Below are 21673 nucleotides of genomic sequence, written 5' to 3' on the forward strand. Positions count from 1 at the left end.
GTGATGCACTTTGAGCCTTCGTACTCGGCGCTGCAAAGATTGTAATAGATGAATGCTTTTGTCTGTGGCGTTCCTCCACGTTACGGCCGCATATTCCAGCGCTGGTTGGATCAGTCCTTGGTACAGTCTAACGCCGCAGCGTAAGGGCTAGGTGGATGTGGGATTTAGTAGGGGATATAGCGCCGTAAGTCAGCCAAGCGCCTGTCCCCTCTAGGTGAGGTGCCTGTCCAAGGTCAACCCTAACATTTAAAGATTAAAAACAGTCTTGATCGCAACTTTTTATTTTTATTGGAGTGGCCAGTTTAGATTCTATTTAAGAACCATCTTCAGACTCTGAAAAAACATATTACCAGATAGAGGGATCGTTATAATAGTGAATATATGTAGAAAAATGTAGAACTAATAAATAAATATACCTAGAACGGTGGGTGGACTCCGTTGCGCCGACCCTCGACGCTGGAATAACTGCTAATCGGACAAGGAGGGAACGGTTATTAAATAGGCTGGGTCACGCCCAACGTCCTGAGTGTGACATCATTGCTAGCCAATCAGAAAGACGTCTATGATTAGGTAAACACAAGAAGTAGATTAAAAAGTGCGTTATAATTAAATCACATCGCCACATCATTGTAAATGATTATTTGTCATAAAATATAAACTATAAAGGTTCCTTTATTTAAAATCAGGTAAAAGTATGCTGCCCTCTAACGTCTATTCTGCGAAGATGCACCAAAGGTTGCTAAATCGACAGGGAGACGCTAATAGCAAAGGTACATCGAGGGTTGCCGTGGAAACGGCGTCCTATTCCGACGTGGCAGTCTACAGTTGTGTCAAAGGTAACAATAGGCGAGGACCAATTGGCCTCTGTCGATACAACATGTTGGAGATAACTAGAAGTGAATTATAGTTATATTATATCGTAACATCACGTAAGTCTCATTATTCGTCATGAGATAGAGACTGTAAAGAAAGATTTATGATCAGCTAAAAGTACGCTGCCCTCTAATGTCAATACTGTAAAAGATGCACTAAAGGTTGATATATTGATAGTGAGACGCGGTAAGCGGAGGTACATCGAGAGTTGCGGTGGAAACGGCCTCCTATTCCGATGCGACACTCTACATAGCTGTCAAAGATTGCTGTAGGTGAAGACCAACGTCTCAGCTCTGTAGACTTTCCACCCACCGTTCCGGGTATATTTATTTATTAGTTCTACATTTTGCTACATATACTCACTATTATGACGATCCCTCTACCTAGTAATATGTTTTCTCAGAGTCTGAAGATGGTTTTTAAATAGAATAGAAACTGGTCACTCCAATAAAAATAAAAAGTTGCGATAAAGACTGTTTCTAATCTTTAAATTTTAATTTTAAAGATCGCTGATAATTTTTTCAAAAAGTTCAACCCCAATACTTCTCAGTACGAGGCCATGCGATGAGGCCTCCCATGATCCGTACTGACTGGATGTACAAAGGTGCTCTACGACGCATAATTATGAGAGCTTGATATTTGGAGGCGTTGAGTCTCGTTCGCCACTTAGTGGCAGGCTCCTAAAGCGTCTACAAGCGGCTTGGCTGTGAAGAGGTGCGCTGTTGAATGTGAAGGTTACCGTACAAGCGATTCGCCTGCAACACGTAACTGTACTATCGTCGGCGGAGGAAATGTGAATCCGTGTGCTGGCATATTTAGTGAAAAAGCTTTTGAGTACAGTCACAGTCATGGTTTTTGCACTCTGATAAATTACAGAATCAATGGACTCAAAACATACAGTACCAGCAGTTCCTGCTTGGTCCCCAAATCGCTGTTTACAACGTCCTCTGTTACTGTAGCAGTTAAAACGTCTAGGGATGAGAGTTTAAAAACGTGACCAAATGTAAACGCCAACACCACATACCTAAATATTTCAGTTTTCCATGGAAATTGTACAATTCATTCCCACTTGCATAAATCCTACGAAGCATAATTCTCCTCCGTCTAACTGTTAGATGTTCGATCTAATACAAGGTAGCCACCGAATGGTATCACCCATTAAGGCTTAATCACAGTCTACTCGACTTGGAAAGTTGCAACCGCCAATGAGCTATCACTAAACCAAAATTGCCATTGCGAAATCACGCCCGCCCGCATTAAAACAATAGTTTGGTTGTTCATCTTGCAGCTCCGAGACCGACTCCACCGCCTCGCGAGTTCCATGCAACTTACCGTATTTATTGAACACTTGAGGCCTTCAAACACCTACATCTATACTCCGCAAGCAAACTCACGGAGTGTGCTTGACAATGGTGGTTCTGTAAGTCGCCATCTCCTTCCCGTTCCATTAGCAAATGCTGCACGGAGAGAACGCCTGTAGCTAAGCTTATGTTGCCTGACTGTTCTCGGTATTTTAACAGTAATCCTTTCCGTGGCGCACGGTGCAACTCTTGGAGCGTCTGCCACTGGAGATGGATCTGCATGATCGACACGCTTTTGCATTACTAAACGAACGCGTAACGAAATTATCCTCTCTTCTTTCGATCCTCACTATCTCCTCTACCAGCCATACCTGGTACGGGCCCTAAGCTGATGAGCAATTCCCAAGAATCGGTCGAAAGAGTGTCACAGATGAATGACATTCCCTTAGGATTCTACCAATGAATCTCCGCACTACAGCTGTTTTTTCCTGTAGCTAGTCTTTATGTGGTTGTTCCTCCTCAGGAAGCTCCAAACGGCTACTCCCATATACGAGGGTTGGAACTAAAATAGTGGCAACTACTTATTCACAACTGATACAAAAGAGCAACATGTTTGCACCTGTTACTGTCCTTCAAAGTAGTCACCAGCATTGTGTAGAGCCCATTCCCAGCGATGTGGAAGGCGTAGTATACCGTTAGCAGAGCCTGTTCTGTCGACGTGCGAATGGAGGGGTCTACAGCCTGTCGAATCTCTGGAACAGTTCTGACGCGAATGCCAAGAAGGAGTCAAATCAAAGTCACAAGGACTTAAGTCGTGTTACTGCTTGTTTTTGGAGCATCACCTGCGACCAGCTTTCCGGAAGAAGCGGCGACACTTTCTGCGTAACCCACCCATCATTTGGCACGACAATGCGCCGGCACATACAGCGCAAGCTGTGGCTGCCCTGTTCGGTCGATGGGACTGGTAAGTACTGTACCATCCACCATACTCCCCGGACTTAAAGTCCTTGTGTGCTTTTCTCCCTGTGTAGGTCGGCGTCAACAAAATATTTTCGCATTCTGAATGGAAAGTAGTTGACTGAAATTTCCAAAGAAGATTCCGCTGCAACCAAAAACGGCTTTGTTTTATGATGTCCAATCCAAATCCTGTATCACTTCAGTGACACTCTCTCCCCTATTTCCCGATAATACAAAACGTGTTGCCCTTCTATGAACTTTTTCGATGTACTCAGTCAATCCTATATGGTAATGATCCCACACCGCGCAGCAGTATTCTAAAAGAGGACGGAAAAGCGTAATGTGGGCAGTCTCTTTAGTAGATCTGTTACATTTTCTAAGTGTCCTGCCAATAAATCGCTGTCTTTGGTTAGTCCTCCCCACAACAATTTCTATGTGTTCCTTCCAATTTAAGTTGTTCGTAATTGTAATTCCTAGGTATTTAGTTGAATTTACGGCCTTTAGATGTGACTGATTTATCGTTTAACCGAAGTTTAACGAATTACTTATAGCACTCATGTGGATGATCCCACATTTTTCTTTATTTAGGGTCAATTTCCAATTTTCGCACCATACAGATATCTTTTCTAAATCATTTTGCAATTTGTTTTGATCTTCTGTTGACTTTACTAGTCGATAAACAACAGCGTCACCTGCAAACAACCTACGACGGCTTGAACAGCCTGAATCGTTTAGACAGAATATAGTTTAGCCAGACTATACATAGTTACAGACAGACCAGTAATATAGTACTATCACTGTAAATTCAAATGTTAGGCGTATAGGACCTTCACAGTGTGCGCTCGCAAAGTAACTCCACAAGAGAGCCACCAGTGACGAGACTTACACGCTCTACCTCTAGACGCCTTTCACGGCAAACTTCCACTTCTTGCAAAGATTAAAGCTCCCTCCCATCAGGATAATCCTACCAACACAGAAGTTTCGAATCGTTGTTCTCGAACTGTGTGACCTCTTCTAAGTGCTACCACATTTTCCGTGTAAGCCAGGTTCTGCTCCGAGAGTTTACTGTTTGTTTCCATATCTGAAGAAACGAATGAAGATGGACAGGCGCTTATTTTACACCACTCGATAAATATTATTTTACTGACAGTATTAAAAACTTGGAAAGTTATCAGATCAGCTCTGTCGATTTATAAAGTGCTAAGACGAAAAATAAAAAATAAACAAAAAGGGAGCGGCTTATCACCTTTACAGCTTACATGTCTTTTACAGTGTATTGTAAGGATCTGGAATTTGGGGCTAAAAATTACAAAACTGAACAAAAAATTCCTGGAAGAGCATCACATACAATTAAGGTAAACTCCCTGGCTTTTGAGGACGATTTTGCAATATTTTCAGAAAATATGACATAAACAGTTTCTCAAATACATCTTCTGGAAAGAAGAATGGATGGAATTGGTCTCAGAATCAGCTATGAAAGAATTGTTATAATTGTAAAGAATGCACTAAACTACACTGCATCTCCAATAGTTCTGTCTCTTACGTAAAAGACGGCACACGGCCGTGGATCTGTTAATAGCGCTCACTTCGATTGCAGTGTGGATCGTTACAGATGTTTAATAGGCTGTTTACGTATTGGCAACGAGTATTTCAGTACTTTTAGGACTGCCAAGGCACTTTTTGTTTGTGACTAGGTTTTTCCTTGTGGAATGTGTACGACTTGTAATCACAATCACTTTGAATCACAAGCAACTGAAATAGAATAAAATCTCTACTATTTGCAACCCGCTCTCACACTATATACGCCTTTCTCTATGGATGTTCACCCTCAAACTGAAGCCACTCCTCAATGTCAGGTCTTTCTGGAGTCTCCCTTCTCGAATGGTAGCCAGTCGGAGACCTGAAAAGGCAGTGCTTATTTATAACAGCTCTGAACAGCAAATGGGAGGCGAAAAAACCTACTTCTGGGTCGTTCCATGTGATCAACCGATCAACCACGTACTCAGTGCGTGATCACGACACAATAAGTGTCGTCCAGTTACGTTGATCCCACTGCAGTTTAAATGTACCGCAATTATTTGGCTGTAATGACTGTTTCCGAATGAGCCAGCATACTGCTTCACATTTGGCAGATCCGAGGACAGGGGCAATTAGCCAATCACATTGTAGAAACAGAATACTAGTCGCTGGTGAATCTCCCAGGATGTATGATCGTGATCGACTTTTGCCGGGTGTTGGCAGAACCAGGGGCACCTCTGAACATGTGCAGTGCAGCTCTGGACGAAACACAGGCACAAAAATCTTTCATGGACCACGAGCATACAGCTTGGGAGATTCATCAGCAGCTATGACATCCAGTCGTGAAAGTCTTCATTGTGTGACAGGATTCTAGATTTTTTGGTTTTGTGAAGTGCAGTATTTTCCATTTATGGGCATTTTATGTAGAATTTCCTATCTCTGTATTACTCTGAAATCTTATCAAGGACGAACTGTACGTTTGTTGAGTTCCAATTTCTGTATTACTTTTAAATCTTATCAAGGCCGAACTGTATGTTTATGGAGGCCTTTTTTTACGAGGCATTCCAGAGACGTGATGGAATTACCCGAGAACATTGGCGTGGGAATGGTCACGAAACACTATTTTTCTGCCACCTACTTCCCTACTGAATACTGTTGACAACAACTGCTGCTGCCACCAGGATTCGAACCGGCAATTCCCAAATCGAGAGTGAAGGGAACTATGAATGCTGTTGGGTTATGAGTTTCGACACTGTGAAACGCGCTGGTTCTGTTGAGCGTGCCGTGTTGCAGGTGAGAGGTACGTCTACAAGTTCGTGTGCGACCCGGAGGCGCTGTTCAATATGGCGTACGGCAGCGCTGCCAGCGGCATCGTCGTCGGAGGCAGTGCCGGCGTCGCGTCCTCCGGAGGCAGCGTCGCTGGAGGCGGCGGAGGCGGCAGCAGCGGGGGCGGGGGCCTGCCCGACCCGGGGGCGCACCACCACAACATGGCGGCCGCGGCGCTGCACCACAACATGGCGGCCGCGGGCGGCAGCTACGGGGATATGCTGGCCGCCGCCGCCGCCTACGGCCACCACCACCACCACCATCACCACCACTTCCCGGCGCAGTTCCTGGAGCCGCCGTCCGCCGCGCAGCACCCAGCCGCCTTCAGGTTCGCGCCACGAGCAACGCTGCACTGCTCTATTCAGAGATAGTAACAACACACGTTATACTTACAATAAAAAAAATTTGTGATCAATAAGACGATTAGATGTCGTATGTATTCGTTATTGATAAGCAAATTCCCCACCGCAGCTCCTTCAGATTTAGTGGTAAGATGGCCCAGTGGATAGACACTCACAAATTGAACACACATCGAGCATGAAAGCAGGAAGACGATGTACTGAACTGTAAAAAAAAGAAGCAAAATAGGAACAGTGAAAGGTTCAAGCACAAGATCTACAACATCGAACGAGCTGGAAGAGTCACGGTGTCGTGGCTGTGTGATCAGGGACAAAGCGGGGGACCTACACTGAAGTGCCAAAGAAATTGGTACAGGTATGCGTATTCCAATACAGGGATATAGAAGGTGGTTCATTGATAGTGACCGGGCCAAATATCTCACGAAATAAAGGTCAAACGAAAAAACTACAAAGAACGAAACTTGTCTAGCTTGAAGGGGGAAACCAGATGGAGCTATGGTTGGCCCGCTAGATGGCGCTGCCGTAGGTCAAACGGATATCAACTGCGTTTTTTTTAAAATAGGAACCCCCATTTTTATTACATATTCGTGTAGTACGTAAAGAAATATGAATGTCTCAGTTGGACCACTTTTTTCGCTTCGTGATAGATGGCGCTGTAATAGTCACAAACATATGGCTCACAATTTTAGACGAACAGTTGGTAGGTTTTTTAAATTAAAATACAGAACGTAGGTCCGTTTGAGCATTTTCATTCGGGTGTTCCAATGTGATACATGTACCTTTGTGAACTTGTCATTTCTGAGAATGCATGCTGTTACAGCGTGATTACCTGTAAATACTACATTAATGCAACAAATGTTCAAAATGATGTCCGTCAACCTCAATCCATTTGCCAATACGTGTAACGACATTCCTCTCAACACCGACGTTTTTGAGATTCCTGATTCTCGCGCAATTTGTCTGCTACTGATGTGCGGATTAGCCGCGACAGCAGCTAAAACACCTACTTGGGCATCATCATTTGTTGCAGGTCGTGGTTGACGTTTCACATGTGGCTGAACACTTCCTGTTTCCTTAAATAACGTAACTCTCTGGCGAACGGTCCGGACGCTTGGATGATGTCCAGAATACCGATCAGCATACATAGCACACGCCCATTGGGCATTATGATCAAAATAGCCATACATCAACACGATATCGACCTTTTCCGCAATTGGTAAACGGTCCATTTAATGTATCACGAAGCAAATACCGGCCGCACTGGTGGAATGTTACCTGATACCACGTACTTGTTTGTGACTATTACAGCGCCATCTATCACAAAGCGAAAAATGTGGTCCAACTAAAACATTCACATTTCTTTATGTACTACACGAATATGTGATAAAAATGGGGGTTCCTATTTTTAAAAAAAACGCAGTTGATATCAGTTTGACCTATGACAGCGCCATCTAGCGGGCCAACCATAGCTCCGTCTGGTTTCCCCCTTCAAGTTCGACGAGTTTCGTTCTTTGTAGTTTTTTTCGTTTGCTGCTTATTTCGTGAGATATTTGGCCCGGTCACTATCAATGGACCACCCTGTATGCACAGGCAGAATAGTGCGCAGTTGTTACATCCGTTACTGCCCCTACAATGGTAGGTTATCAAGATTTAAGTGACTTTGAATGTGGTGTTACAGTCGGCGCTCGAGCGATGGGACACAGCATCTCCGAGGTAGCGACGAAGTGGGGATTTTGTCGTAAGACCATTTCACGAGTGTACCGTGAATATCAGGAATCCGGTAAAACATCAATTCTCCGACGTCGCTGCGGCCGGAAAAAGATCCTGCAAGAACAGGACCAACGACGACCGAAGAGAATCATTCAGCGAAACAGAAGTACAACTCTTCCGCAAATTGCTGCAGATTTCAATGCTGGGTTTTCGGCGCTGAAGGCCACTCGTGTACCCTTGATGACTGCACGACACAAAGCTTTACGCCTCGTAGGGCCCGAAAATACCGGCAGTGGACTGTTGATGACTGGAAACATGATGCAGGGTCGGACGAGCCTCGTTTCAAATTGTATCTAGCGGATGGACGTGTATGGGTACGGAGACAACCTCATGAATCCTGCTTGTCAACAGGGGACTGTTCAAGCTGGTGGAGGCTCTGTAGTGGTGTGGGGCGTGTACAGTTGGAATGATATGGGACCCCTAATAAGTCTAGATACGATTTTGACAGGTGACACGTACGTAAGCATCCTGTCTGATCACCTGCATTCGTTCATGTCCATTGTGCATTCCGACGGACTCCGGCATTTCCAGCAGGACAATGCGACAACCCACAGGTCAAGAATTGCTAGAGAGTGGTTCCAGGAACACTCTTCTGTGTTTAAACACCTCCGCTGGCCACCAGACTCCCCAGACATCAACATTATCGAGCATATCTGGGATGTCTTGCGACGTGCTGTTCAGAAGAGATTTCCGTCCCCTCGTACTCTTATGGATTTATGGATAGCCCTGCAAGATTCATGGTGTCATTTCCCTTCAGCACTACTTTAGACTTTAGTCAAGTCCATGCCACATCGTGTTCCAGCACTTCTATGTGCTCGCGGGGGCGCTACACGATATTAGGCAGGTGTACCCGTTTCTTCAGCTCTTCAGCGTATGTTCAGATCTCGCTCGTGCCCGATTTTTTTTTTTTCAGAAAATTATGAACTGTCTGTCCAGTCATTGACGTGTCTGTTCTCTCCTTGCACGAACAAAGATTTTGCTATACCTCTTGACAGTTATATTGATCAGAAGGATCAGGTATTGTACAATTCTGATGTGGGAGTAGACGTGGTCACCATTTCTACAGGCTGTACACCTCTTGTGCGACCGTTAGGTGTGTTTGGCTTCAAAGAAGTGAAATACTTTGTGAAAAGACTCGATTGCACAAAGCTGCATAGATACAAAAAGCAATATTGTTTATGTGATCGTGTGTCTATTATCAGAGTCCAAGCTGTCCGAAATGCCAGGATATGTTCAGATTTGCTTGGACTTACGCAGGGTGTGATTGCGCACATGTGTAAAACTTCAAAACCGCTAAAAACATACGTTTTGATAGAGCACAGGGAAAAGTATGTGCCTCTGAAACCGTTGCGTTCATTTGTTATGGCTTATGTGGCAAACTATTATGTTTTCATCATTTCTTTGGGAGTGATCATATTCACATTCACACGAGCACGTAAATGGGGCAAGGGGTCATATCTCACTCGCTCACCAGGCGTACAAGTTAGGTGCGTTGATAAGAGAACCCTATCACATGACACACATACTGTCACCAATGTCGTGTATGACACATCAGACGCGTTTACCAATGTACGATTCGGTTGATTTGTCACCTTGTCATCAAACATTTGCGCATCCCATTCGAGAGTCACTTCCTTTCAGCTGCTAACAGAGTACCTGTGCGGAATCAGCTTTCGTTATAGGTCCCTTCCTTAACATGACTGTTGCGAACGGGTGTTAGACAACGACATAGGCACAAATTTGAGTACAGCGAACAGATTCGTCAATGCAGGACGGACAGTTCATAATTTTGTGAAAAAAAATCGTAAACGAGGGAGATCTCAACACAGATCTCCCGCTTTGTAGCCAAACCTTTTTTTTTTAATCTCATTTTGTTCGTTATTGTTTGTTGCATCCGTTCAAGTTCATTGTTGGTCCTTCCAGTCAGTTTTCTTTTTATTACAGAGAGCAGCTAACTCTCTGACCGAACATGCTGAGCTACCGTGCCGGCATTTGGCATGACGTTAATGGTCGGGGAAGTTCGGCTGCCGAGTTGCAAGTCTTTTCAGCTGAGGCCACATAGGGCGACATGCGTGATCATGATGACAACACAACACAGCACAACACCCGGAGAGAAACATCTTGAACACATAACTACAACGTCACCGTTTTTCCAGATCGCTCAGTATTGCACATCTTAAGCTTGGACTGTTCACTGTTTCTATTTTGCGTTTTTTCACAGTTCAGTACACCTTCTTCCTGTTTTCATGCTTGATCTGTGTTCAGTTTTTGACGGGCTGTCCAATGGGCCATCTGACCACTAAATCTGAGGGGAGGGGCAATGGGGAGTTTCCCTAGTGAGTAACGAGTATTCCACTACACTCGAACTGCCGTTTCGTTTCTGCCTGAAACGTTTGGTTATTCGCATTTTTTCTACCCCGTACGGAACTTGTATCTGACTCGGGACGGATCGGTTGTTCTTGTAACTCCCCAGTTCGCTACTCTCAGCGGACTCAGTTACAAAACTATTTCATTACTCGTCTGTCTCCTTTCCCGCACGTTCGTGTCGGTTCGGTAGTTTTCGTATTCCTCAAATCTTTTACTCTCAGCAGAGCAAGTCATTAGCGATACAGAGCATCGAAAATACTTTTTCACTCGCCATATTTCCTTTCCTCGTCTGCAATTCGCGATCGACTCGTGCGCAGTAGGAGGTATTCGTAATTCTCCAGTTGCTTCATTCCAGACGCTACGGTTTCCGCCATACGGCAAATCGCCTGCTTTTCGGTAGCCCACAGTATTAAATGGGAGCTTTCCCAAGCTATGTTAACTGGCCGGAACACGGCTACAGGCGTACGTCGCCGTGCCTTGTCACAGCTTAGGCTGTGCGCCGCACAGCAGAACCGCCACGTCTGCCCTTAACGCCCTGCTCGAGACTAGGTCCAGATTCAGTTTGGAATCATTTGATGCAACGAGTTCAGCTGAGAGCTGCTATCGTTAAAGCCAGTACAGTCGTGCTAAGTGTTCGTCAGTGTGTAGAAGAGAATAATCTGTTGAGGAAAGAGATCACACTAAATCATGCATTCAGGAACACGGTTATACCCACCACTTGATAAGTTATCAATAAATTATGTATCTGTAATAGCTACAGTAACGAAAGTAACGAGTAACGAATGCTCTTTAATGGGTTCATTTCTCTTCAATAGCCGGCCAGAGTGGCCGAGCGGTTCTAGGCTCTTCAGTCTAGAACTGCGCGACCGCTACGGTCGCAGGTTCGAATCCTGCCTCGGGAATGGATGTGTGTGATGTCCTTAGGTTAGTTAGGTTTAAGTAGTTCTACGTTCTAGGGAACTGATGGCCTCAGAAGTTAAGTCCCATAGTGATCAGAGACATTTTTTTCTCTTCAATACGGAACTCATAAGGTATAAAATTTTGTCATTATTTTCACATCCATAGTGAATGACTTTTCGGCAGATTAAGTGGTAGGGGATACTGGCTAACCAATCTTAGTTCTGTTATTGAAATAATCCGGGATATTATGACGTAGCTGAATGAATTTCTTGAAGAAAGCCTGTGCTCTTTCTGTCTATTCTCGCTGTCCATTGTGATGTCTTGGACAACGACAGACTGAAAATAAACACGAACAGGACTAAAATAATGGTGATAGATAAATTGAACAGATAAGCAACAGCAAACATTAAGATAAAAATACACTTGTAATTCAAGTGAATGAATTATCTTACTCGAGAAGTGCAATAACAGATGGCAACAGAAGAAAATGGATATTAACAGGAGAACTACAATGACCAAACTGATATTCAGAAATATGAGCAATTTATTAACAAACACACAAAATCAAGAAAGAAGTTGAGCAAGACATTTATTTGTAACATTTTAACCTATGATTATGAAGGGTGGACTCTGGGAAAACATTAAAGAAAAAATTAGAAGCAATACAGATGTTGATATGGAGACGAGTAATAAAAATATGCTAGACTGAAACAAACTCCAATGAACCAATGAATGTTTAAAGGGAAAATGACGTTGATTAACATCACATAGAACTAAATTAAATGGACACCGTGTTCTACATAACAGTTTCATAATAAACATCTCAGAAGGAAGGAAATCTACAGGTAGGCCCAAAGCATCTGTATTACGAACTGAACTGCAGCAACTTCAACCGGATAGCAAGATGTTGAGAGACAGAGAAAGATGGCTACATCAACAAGGCGTTGCCTTTAGTGTCTGGTGATTATTAATCCAACGTTCCATACCTACTGTGGACGCCATCTCCAACGGGGGCTGAAGCATATGTCAAGGTCCGATGCACACCATGATGGGACTTGCACAGAACCTACAACCCCCTTGAAGAGCTCCTGCGTAGATGCGACCGAAACTTGGAGTTTCTCCAAGAAATTCATTCACTCACGATACAAAGGCCCAGAACATTTTAATAAGTATGACTTTTGCGATCAAAGTTTACGCTTTACAATTTTAATTTTTCCTGTGGCGCTAAGAGGTCGTTGTGTCGTCTGTCTTGCAGAGTGCTGTGTAACGTGGCCGGCTGCTCGCCGTAGAGGTGCGTTTTCATAGCTTTGGGAATTTCCCGCAGCGTGCTGCGTAAAACGCGTGCGGGACCCCGCTGCTCACTCGCACAATGAAAGCATACGAGACCGTTTTCCTAGCGTGCGGACAACGCAGTGTCGCAGCGGGCTCCGCCTGCGAGAAACGTTTGCGTGCTTTGGGAGGAGTATGTATGGCACGTTGCAGCGATTTGCTTGGCAGGAGGAGCGGAGGTATTCGAACTGGGCAGCAGCGAGACGACAGCTCCAGGGTTCTTTTCGCGCGCGCAGGCAGCAACAGACAATTTTTAACAGAGTTGCTATAGAAACAATCACCAGAAACGTCGGCTGACCGCTTCTCTGCCTCAGAGGATAAGAAACTTAGCGAACTGGTTTCCGAAAAGCAAATTTTGTGGAATATGGCCGACACCGAGTGGAAAAATCAAATGAAAAAAAGACTTAATTTGGTCAGAAATCGGAAGAGAAATGAATACTACTATTCGTGAGTGGAACACGGTTGGAAGGATCAGATAATGGGACCGAAAGTACCCTCCGCCACACACCATTAGGTGGCTTGTGGAGTATGATGTAGATGTAGATGTCTTTTATTATGTCCAATGTAATACCTTTTGCCACTCCGTTACAGGAATTACTTCTCAGTTTGTCTTCAACCAACGAAAGAAAATAATGAAGCTGGTTGAGTGTCAATCTAACAAATGCCATAAACTTCTCCGCATAATCGAACAAATGTTTCGTAACTAAAATTTTATATGCTCCTTCTTCTTTACGATGCAAGAACATTCGTCCCACTGCATTGCGCTTCCTGAGTACTCTTTTCAATAACACACAATCCTCCTCTTCCCTAACTTCCATGTACTTTCGGAGTGCCAAAATTAACAATTTTTAGCTCGAGCACTGCGCTACATGTTTGGCCGTAACTGTCTCCGCTGCTATTGTTGCGCTGCACTGCCCCGGGCCTAGCAGAAAGCTCCTCGTAGCGCACAGGAAACAGCGTCGCGCCAATGAACCGCACGAAACATCTCTCCGTCTAGGAGCCGGCCGCGGTGGAAGAGCGGTTCTAGACGCTTCAGTCCGGAGCCGCGGGACTGCTACGGTCGCAGGTTCGAATCCTGCCTCGGGCATGGATGTGTGTGATGTCCTTAGGTTAGTTAGGTTTAAGTAGTTCTAAGTTCTAGGGGACTGATGACCTCAGATGTTAAGTTCCATAGTGCTCAGAGCCATTTGAACCAGCGTCTCGTCTAGGAGAAACTATAACACCCACCGACTTCGAACGAACTAAAAATTATTTCAAACCTTTCCTTAACTTTTTCTCGCTTTCACCCCCCACAAAAAATGTAACGGGAAAAAGTTTGTCGCTCACTACATTTTGGACGTTGGTTTGGTAAAACTTCCGCGTCAGACGTTACATTTTAATTTATTACTTCACAATACCGACTCTATTGGCGAGAAAGTTTGCAGACATTATCGACATATACTACTGAAGGCAACTGTAAAGTTATATTGTTGTACGACACTTAGTTTACGAGAAATGGCGTGATAAATATCGAGTAGGGCGAAAAATCAACTTTTCTTAAAATCTTAAATATTTATCTATTTCAGTAGCACAAAAGTTTCATTGAGTTAAAAAAAAGGTATCGGGAGGTAGTTCTCGTATCACTCTATCAGGTGCAGTTGCCAAATTCTGAAAAAAAGTTTCATTTTTTAAGTTCTGGCGCGCACCGCGCCGCGCCAAGGAAAACGTTTCACGCAGCACCCTGCGACCCGCATCGCACAGCAAGTGTATTCCGCAGCAAGCTGCGACAAATTCCCGCAGCTAGGAAAACTTAGCTTAAACACCGGCGCTCCGCCACAACAATATGTTTCCTGTCAGTCACCATGTTCTTACATTCCGCGATATTACACAGAAATTATACGAAAGATATCATTTTCATTGTTCAGTAGAATCTGCAAAGTATTTCTGTTTCTTCTGCTTCTGCTGCTTCTGCTCAAGCAGGTGGTAACAAAACGCTTTTATTAGAGCAAAGACAAAATTTGCCTCGCAGACAGTGACATAAGAGGGAGGGGAAGGGACGAGAATTACACTTATGCACCTATTTTCTTTATGAGTCGATATACTTATGACCACGTTTTTCATGTCAGTAAATTCCACCCCTAAAATTATTTTTGGAAGTGTGCCAAACGTATATCTATGGGCAAACACAATCTCTTCGTAGTTCGTTAGATTCGAAACGTTTTCTCAGCCATAGGTTTATTTGGCCATCGGATTAGGTAACAGTGAAAGATCCAAAGTCTGGTGAATAAATTGGGCGTTCCAATAATACGCACGTCAAATGCCTCAGCTTTCCCACTGCCAACGCATCTTAGCGGGGAGCTCAAAGTCCAGAACGAAAGCAGCTGTGTTTATTTTGTGATCCAAGCTGTTTCTGGCGTATTTTTCTTTCCAGGTGATCCAGAAGACTTACGTAGTGTTCAACACTTATTAGTTTACTATTTATATATAATCAGTTGCATGAACCTTTTTTGTATTACGTAAAATACCAGCCTTAACCTGCTTTAGGCCGCACCGCTTAAACCCAACAGTAGAGCGGCTAAGCTACAGGGATTAAAAACCTGCAACTGGGCCACCCCTTTGGCACCAAACCAAAGTTTGTTCGCTGGTGGACTGCAAGCGGAACACCTTGTCAGCGCTCTCAAGTCACGTTTACCGTGAAATGAGTGACCTACACTAAGATATCGGCCCCTGTAACTCTGAGGTTCAGTATCGTCGTTGGATGATGTTTCTGGACATGGGTTCCTATTCTCAATTGTTCCTCAACCCACGCTCTACAATCTGTCGAAGTTTGACGATATGACATTGTTACACACGGTATACACTATTCGCCACAGGATGCCACCTTGCACATTAGGACCTACACGTTTTGCCAAATGCATAATGGTATCGTCTCTGATGAGCGCTGTAAATACGTCCTTATGTACGGGAACTGCCTTTAGACCTGTGACCATGTCAGGCGAACTACCTTCCAAACAATCATATGCTAGTGACCGAAGACACACTGCCTGACAAAGAAAGGGATGCACGAAGAAGGGGAGGAGGAAACGAAATGAAACCTCACGGGTTGGGAGGGTCTGTGATGTTATTATAAAGATTACAAAATGAAGCCAAATTTACGAAGACTTGGACAGAATGAGACCAGTTATCAGTATATGTTACATACTCTCTGGTCTGAAAGCATCCACTGATACGGGTGGGAAAAATATAAATCCGTTGGCTGGCACACAACTGTTGTAACTCGTCCTTGATATAGTGGATATTGGCACTCACACAGAGACGACGTCCAATATCGTCCCAACCATGTTCTAACGGGAACAGATCTGGTGAGCTCGCTAGCCACCTCAGCATCACGTGTAGTGTTGCGACAACGTTTAAAACCAGTCAGGTATATTTGGTAAAATTCGACAACCTTGCTTTTAAACCGTTTAATTCCAGGTACAATTTGTATAATTGGTTAGATTGGCCATCTCAAGGCGCGTGAATTATACATTGGGTGCAGAATACTGAATTACAAAGGATGGCGTCTTCATCTATGCTACCATCAACGCCTTCCGATTCTCTCGGTGAACAACTTACGACAGATTTACCACAGCCCACATCACCTGGGCACGAGGATACCCATGAGCCCACTGGTAGTGACGTTGGCGATGCCGTTGCTAGGGCTACATATACTTCAGCTGCTCCGCTAGCTATGCTGTGTTACCTCTCATGCAACAGTATCGTGATGCAGTTTCTCATCTGGACAATTCTTGTCCACACATGACACGTGTCTAGGGAATCAGTATTCTGCACCCCATGTCAACAAATAATGGGATGCAAAATACTGAACACAAATTTTGTGTATATACACTACTGGCCATTAAAATTGCTACACCACGAAGATGACGTGCTACAGACGCGAAATTTAACCGACAGGAAGAAGATGCTGTGATATGCAAATTATTAGCTTCTCAGAGCATTCACACAAGGTTGGCGCCGGCGGCGACACCTACAACGTGCTGACATGAGGAAAGTTTCCAACCGATTTCTCATACACAAACAACAGTTGACCGGCGTTGCCTGGTGAAACGTTGTTGTGATGCCTCGTGCAAGGAGGAGAAATGCGTACCATCACGTTTCCGACTTTGATAAAGGTCGGATTGTAGCCTATCGCGATTGCGGTTTATCGAGTCGCGACATTGCTGGCTCGCGTTGCTCGAGATCCAATGACTGTTAGCAGAATATGGAATCGGTGGGTTCAGGAGGGTAATACGGAACACCGTGCTGGATCCCAACGGCCTCGTATTACTAGCAGTCGAGATGACAGGCATCTTATCAGCATGGCTGTAACGGGTCGTGCAGCCACGTCTCGATCCCTGAGTCAACAAATGGGGACGTTTGCAAGAAAACAACCATCTGTACGAACAGTTCGACGGCGTTTGCAGCAGCATAGACTATCAGCTCGGAGACCATGACTGCGGTTACCCTCGACGCTGCATCACAGAAAGGAGCGCCTGCAATGTTCTACTCAAAGACGAACCTGGGTGCACGAATGGCAAAACGTCATTTTTTCGGATGAATCCAGGTTCTCTTTACAGCATCATGATGGTCGCATCCGTGTTTGGCGACATCGCGGTGAACGCACATTGGAAGCGTGTATTCGTCATCGCCATACTGGCGTATCATCCGACGTGATGGTATGGGGTGCCATTGGTTACATGTCTCGGTCACCTCTTGTTCGCATTGACGGCACTTTGAACAGTGGACGTTACATTTCAGATGTGTTACGACCCATGGCTCTACCCTTCATTCGATCCCTGCGAAACCCTACATTTCAGCAGGATAATGCACGACCGCATATTGCAGGTCCTGTACGGGCCTTTCTGGATACAGAAAATGTTGGACTGCTGCCCTGGTCAGCACATTCTCCAGATCTCTCACCAATTGAAAACGTATGGTCAATGGTGGCCGAGCAACTGTCTCGTCACAATACGCCAGTCACTACTCTTGATGAACTGTGGTATCGTGTTGAAGCTGCATGGGCAGCTATACCTGTACACGCCATCCAAGCTCTGTTTGACTTAATGCCCAGGCGTATCAAGGCCGTTATTATGGCCAGAGTTGGTTGTTCTGGGTACTGATTTCTCAGGATCTATGCACCCAAATTGCGTGAAAATGCAATCACATGTCAGTTCTAGTACAATATATTTGCCCAATGAATACCCGTTTATCATCTGCATTTCTTCTTGGTGTAGCAATTTTAATGGCCAGTAGAGTATGCATATATGCGATGCATCATCTGAAGCTACCCACTGAACAGACTGAGGGATATGATCGCATCTGATAATATGTTCTTTTAACCGCGACGTCATGATGTTCTGATATTTAGTTTTACAATATTTACATTTAGCCTCTGTCTTCAATCGGAGAGATTATTCACCTCTGACTGAGGACGCATTCCACTAACTAAACTAATCGGTTTGGCTGCGTAAGACAGCTGTGCGTAACATCAACTGAGGCATGTCAGCACTGTCTAGCTTTCTGTAGACCTATGGGCTGTGACACTAGTTCTGTTGTAGGTGTTTCCGGTTTCGTTCCGTTCATTCCAGAACGACAGCCTGTGATGCATATGCAGTACATGCTGCTGTATGATATACCTAGTTGCGTGACTACCAGGATCAAAAAAACCACACCCACTATTCATACAGAGTTTTTAATTGTTTAAAATATCATGTTTATGAGTGCTTATCAGTACAACGGCATCAAACGGTATTTTTAAATCTCTAGACACGTGTCATGTGGACAAGCATTGTCCAGATGAGAAACTGAATCACAATAGTGTCGCATGAGAGGTAATACATCAGGACGAATGATGTACACGACGTAGCGTTGTCCCGCAACAGCTTGTAACCTCCCCCTCACTTATCGACCTTAATGACAGTGAAAAATTAAACCGCGTGTACCTAATGGAAATTTGGGAAAAGCAATCGTCACCGAAGTTAATTTGTCGGTAAAGAGGGAGGAAAGAGTTACATCTAAATGAAAGGAAAAACGCAAATGAAACTGGTGGAAATTAATTTTGAAAAGGGGTAAAGTTAATAAACAAAGTAAATGTGCGGCCGTTACGTTAACAATTAACTAGCGGTAATTAGATATTTGAGATTTAGGGTGAATTATGGTCGCCAGTCCTATGGACAATTACTATAATAACTGAAAAAGAAAGGTTATTGCACATATAATTAGCACTAAAAGCGTGGCAACTGAAGGTTGACACATGTTGTGTGAAAACTGAATGTTTGTATCAAGTAATAAATTTCGCTACACCCTGACTTAATTTAGCAAAAGAATTAATAAAACTGGAAAATTGAAAGTTAATTTAGTGACTGAAATTAATAGTGAACTTTGTTTCTGAAGCATATCGAAATTCAGTAACATACAGTTAGTCTTGGGCTACCTCAACAATCATTTCAAAAGCTACTTGAATCTACGCAATTTAGAAATAAGAGTTTTAACTTCGAACTTGAATTAAATGATTCTGAACAATTAACAATAGTGAAATTTAGTACGTACCAAGCTGAGCTGCAGTCACAGGTAAGCTAAAATATGCTAACAAAACTCGCACTCTTAATTTGTGCTCGTGTAATCTAAATATTGTAGCCAGCTATGAATACTTTAACTGAACTTTGAAATTAAAGCAGTGAAATTGAATTATATGTTTTTAATGCTGGCGTTTGAATTTCAACGACACTCGGGTTCATTTCGGAAAAGGAAGGGACCCTGCTTGGCAATGCAATTGGGACAATGAGCAACAAAGCTGTAATTTTGTGATGCAATAATTTTAAAAGCTGAGGTCTGCCATACAGTTCTGAAACTTTACGTGCTTTTAGTCTTCCTTGTTGGTCGATTGAAGGTTTGAAGTCGTCGATCGAGGAGGTGGCGACAGTCACTCATTGTCGGCCGTCGCTGTTGCAGAAGCTGGATGCTGGCGCGCCTTCTTCTCGACCCGGTCACCAGGCGAAACGGGCTCTTGATGTGTGCCAGCTAATGCTTCCCGTCCGCGACACCGCGCTAGAAACTATTATAGCCAGTCGAGCGCAATTGCATGCTGCCCAACCCCGAACGCGCGGCAACTCGCGGGAGCCTCACACAACACACCTGCTCCACTGCACCACCCCAGCCAGACTCCCTTCTCTCAGCCCGCGCTCCACGTGGCAGAGTTAACACTACCAAAGATCCTAAACACTTTCGTTCTCCACACGGCCTATCGATGTATTCGTTCGATAGCATAGTTTTCCCTAGGCCAGACCCAGCGTAAAAATACAAATAATATTTACGAAACAAACCAATTATACATCGACTTAAATGCATAAATATATATATATACAAATAGTAAAACAATTACAATATGTAAAGACACAGAAATGTCATATATTCAGGTAACAAAAATAAGGAAAACAAATTTATAGTACAATAGATGGAAATAGGAGGATATGCATTTCCGGCGTTACAAGCTCCTTCCATCACCATACCAGCCGTGACTTAAAGTCATACCCGATGACTCCTCACACCATGAACTGTATTACTACTGCTCCTCTCCAAAATATAGCAGGAACGGGACACTTCCTCGCGTCGCCGGCAAGTACGCTGACGATATTCATTCGAGGCAGCACAGAACCGAGATTCATCGCTAAACACAGTGCGACGTCATTCATCAGCAGTACGTGCTTTCCTGTCACGGCACCACTCCAAACACAGTCTTTTGTGTTGCGGAGTTAACAGCAGCCTACACAAGTCGGTAATTCCCTGGTCTGGTTGTCGCTTGTCGCGTATCAGTGGTGCGGGAACACGTAGAATGTTGCAAGGAGTCTATTACTTGCTCTGGGATGGAAGGCGCAGATGTGGAGGGGTTATGATGTGCTCCGTGCACAATGCGGTGATCCACATTCTTGGTGCTCAGGTGCCTGCCCTCATGCAGTCCTGTATAGGGCTACTGTCTCACCCCACAAATCTGGATACCGCACCATCAGCCCTGCGGGCCAAACGGAAACCCAAGATGGCGACCCTATCAAAATCTGTCAGGAGCCGATAACAGTTTCTCACGCAAGTATGCGGTATCTTCGTGTCCCTCACAGCGAACGCTCAAAATCTGACGATGTTCACACCCATTATAGGCTCTACCAGGTGAAGAATACCAATGCTCTCAAGTGGCCATTCTTTCTCAGAGAAATGCAACTCCGATCACATGACGGTGTGTGCGCATACGAAGTTGACTGCCACCCGATCATGTCTTCTGGGTGCGTCTCTTTTTTTGTCTACCAGTGTGGTTGGCTTCTGTTCCTGCAGTTCATAGTTCGAAATTAACACTTCAGTCACACGGGGAATGGGGAACGACTTTTGAAATAATCATAAATGATCTCGTGGCGATATGATAGAACAAAATCTTCTCGTTGTTTAAACTACGTTGTTATACAGGGTGTTACAAAAAGGTACGGCCAAGCTTTCAGGAAACATACCTCACACACAAAGAAAGAAAATATGTTATGTGGACATGTGTCCGGAAACGCTTACTTTCCATGTTAGAGCTCATTTTATTACTTCTCTTCAAATCACATTAATCATGGAATGAAAACACACAGCAACAGAACGTACCAGCGTGACTTCAAACACTTTGTTACAGAAAATGTTCAAAATGTCCTCCGTTAGCGAGGATACATGCATCCACCCTCCGTCGCATGGAATCCCCGATGCGCTGATGCAGCCCTGGAGAATGGCGTATTGTGTCACAGCCGTCCACAATACGAGCACGAAGAGTCTCTATATTTGGTACCGGGGTTGCGTTGACAAGAGCTTTCAAATGCCCCTATAAATGAAAGTCAAGAGGGTTGAGGTCAGGAGAGCGTGGGGGCCATGGAATTGGTCCGTCTCTACCAATCCATCGGTCACCGAATCTGTTGTTGAGAAGCGCACGAACACTTC

At 44.3% G+C, this 21673-nt stretch overlaps 1 protein-coding gene across 1 annotated transcript in view; it reads left to right on the plus strand.

The window, feature by feature from the left end:
- LOC126256749 (ETS translocation variant 4-like) overlaps positions 1-21673 on the plus strand; it is a gene marked incomplete at its 5' end in the record, with an annotated part of 49772 nt that overhangs the window by 22153 nt on the left and 5946 nt on the right. Inside the window, one exon of the mRNA XM_049955510.1 lies at positions 5943-5997. Within this exon, the coding sequence (XP_049811467.1) occupies positions 5943-5997 (55 nt within the window). The remainder of the gene's footprint in view (positions 1-5942; positions 5998-21673) is intronic.

This window comes from Schistocerca nitens, chromosome 1 (genome assembly GCF_023898315.1).
Source record: "Schistocerca nitens isolate TAMUIC-IGC-003100 chromosome 1, iqSchNite1.1, whole genome shotgun sequence".
NCBI lineage: Eukaryota > Metazoa > Arthropoda > Insecta > Orthoptera > Acrididae > Schistocerca > Schistocerca nitens.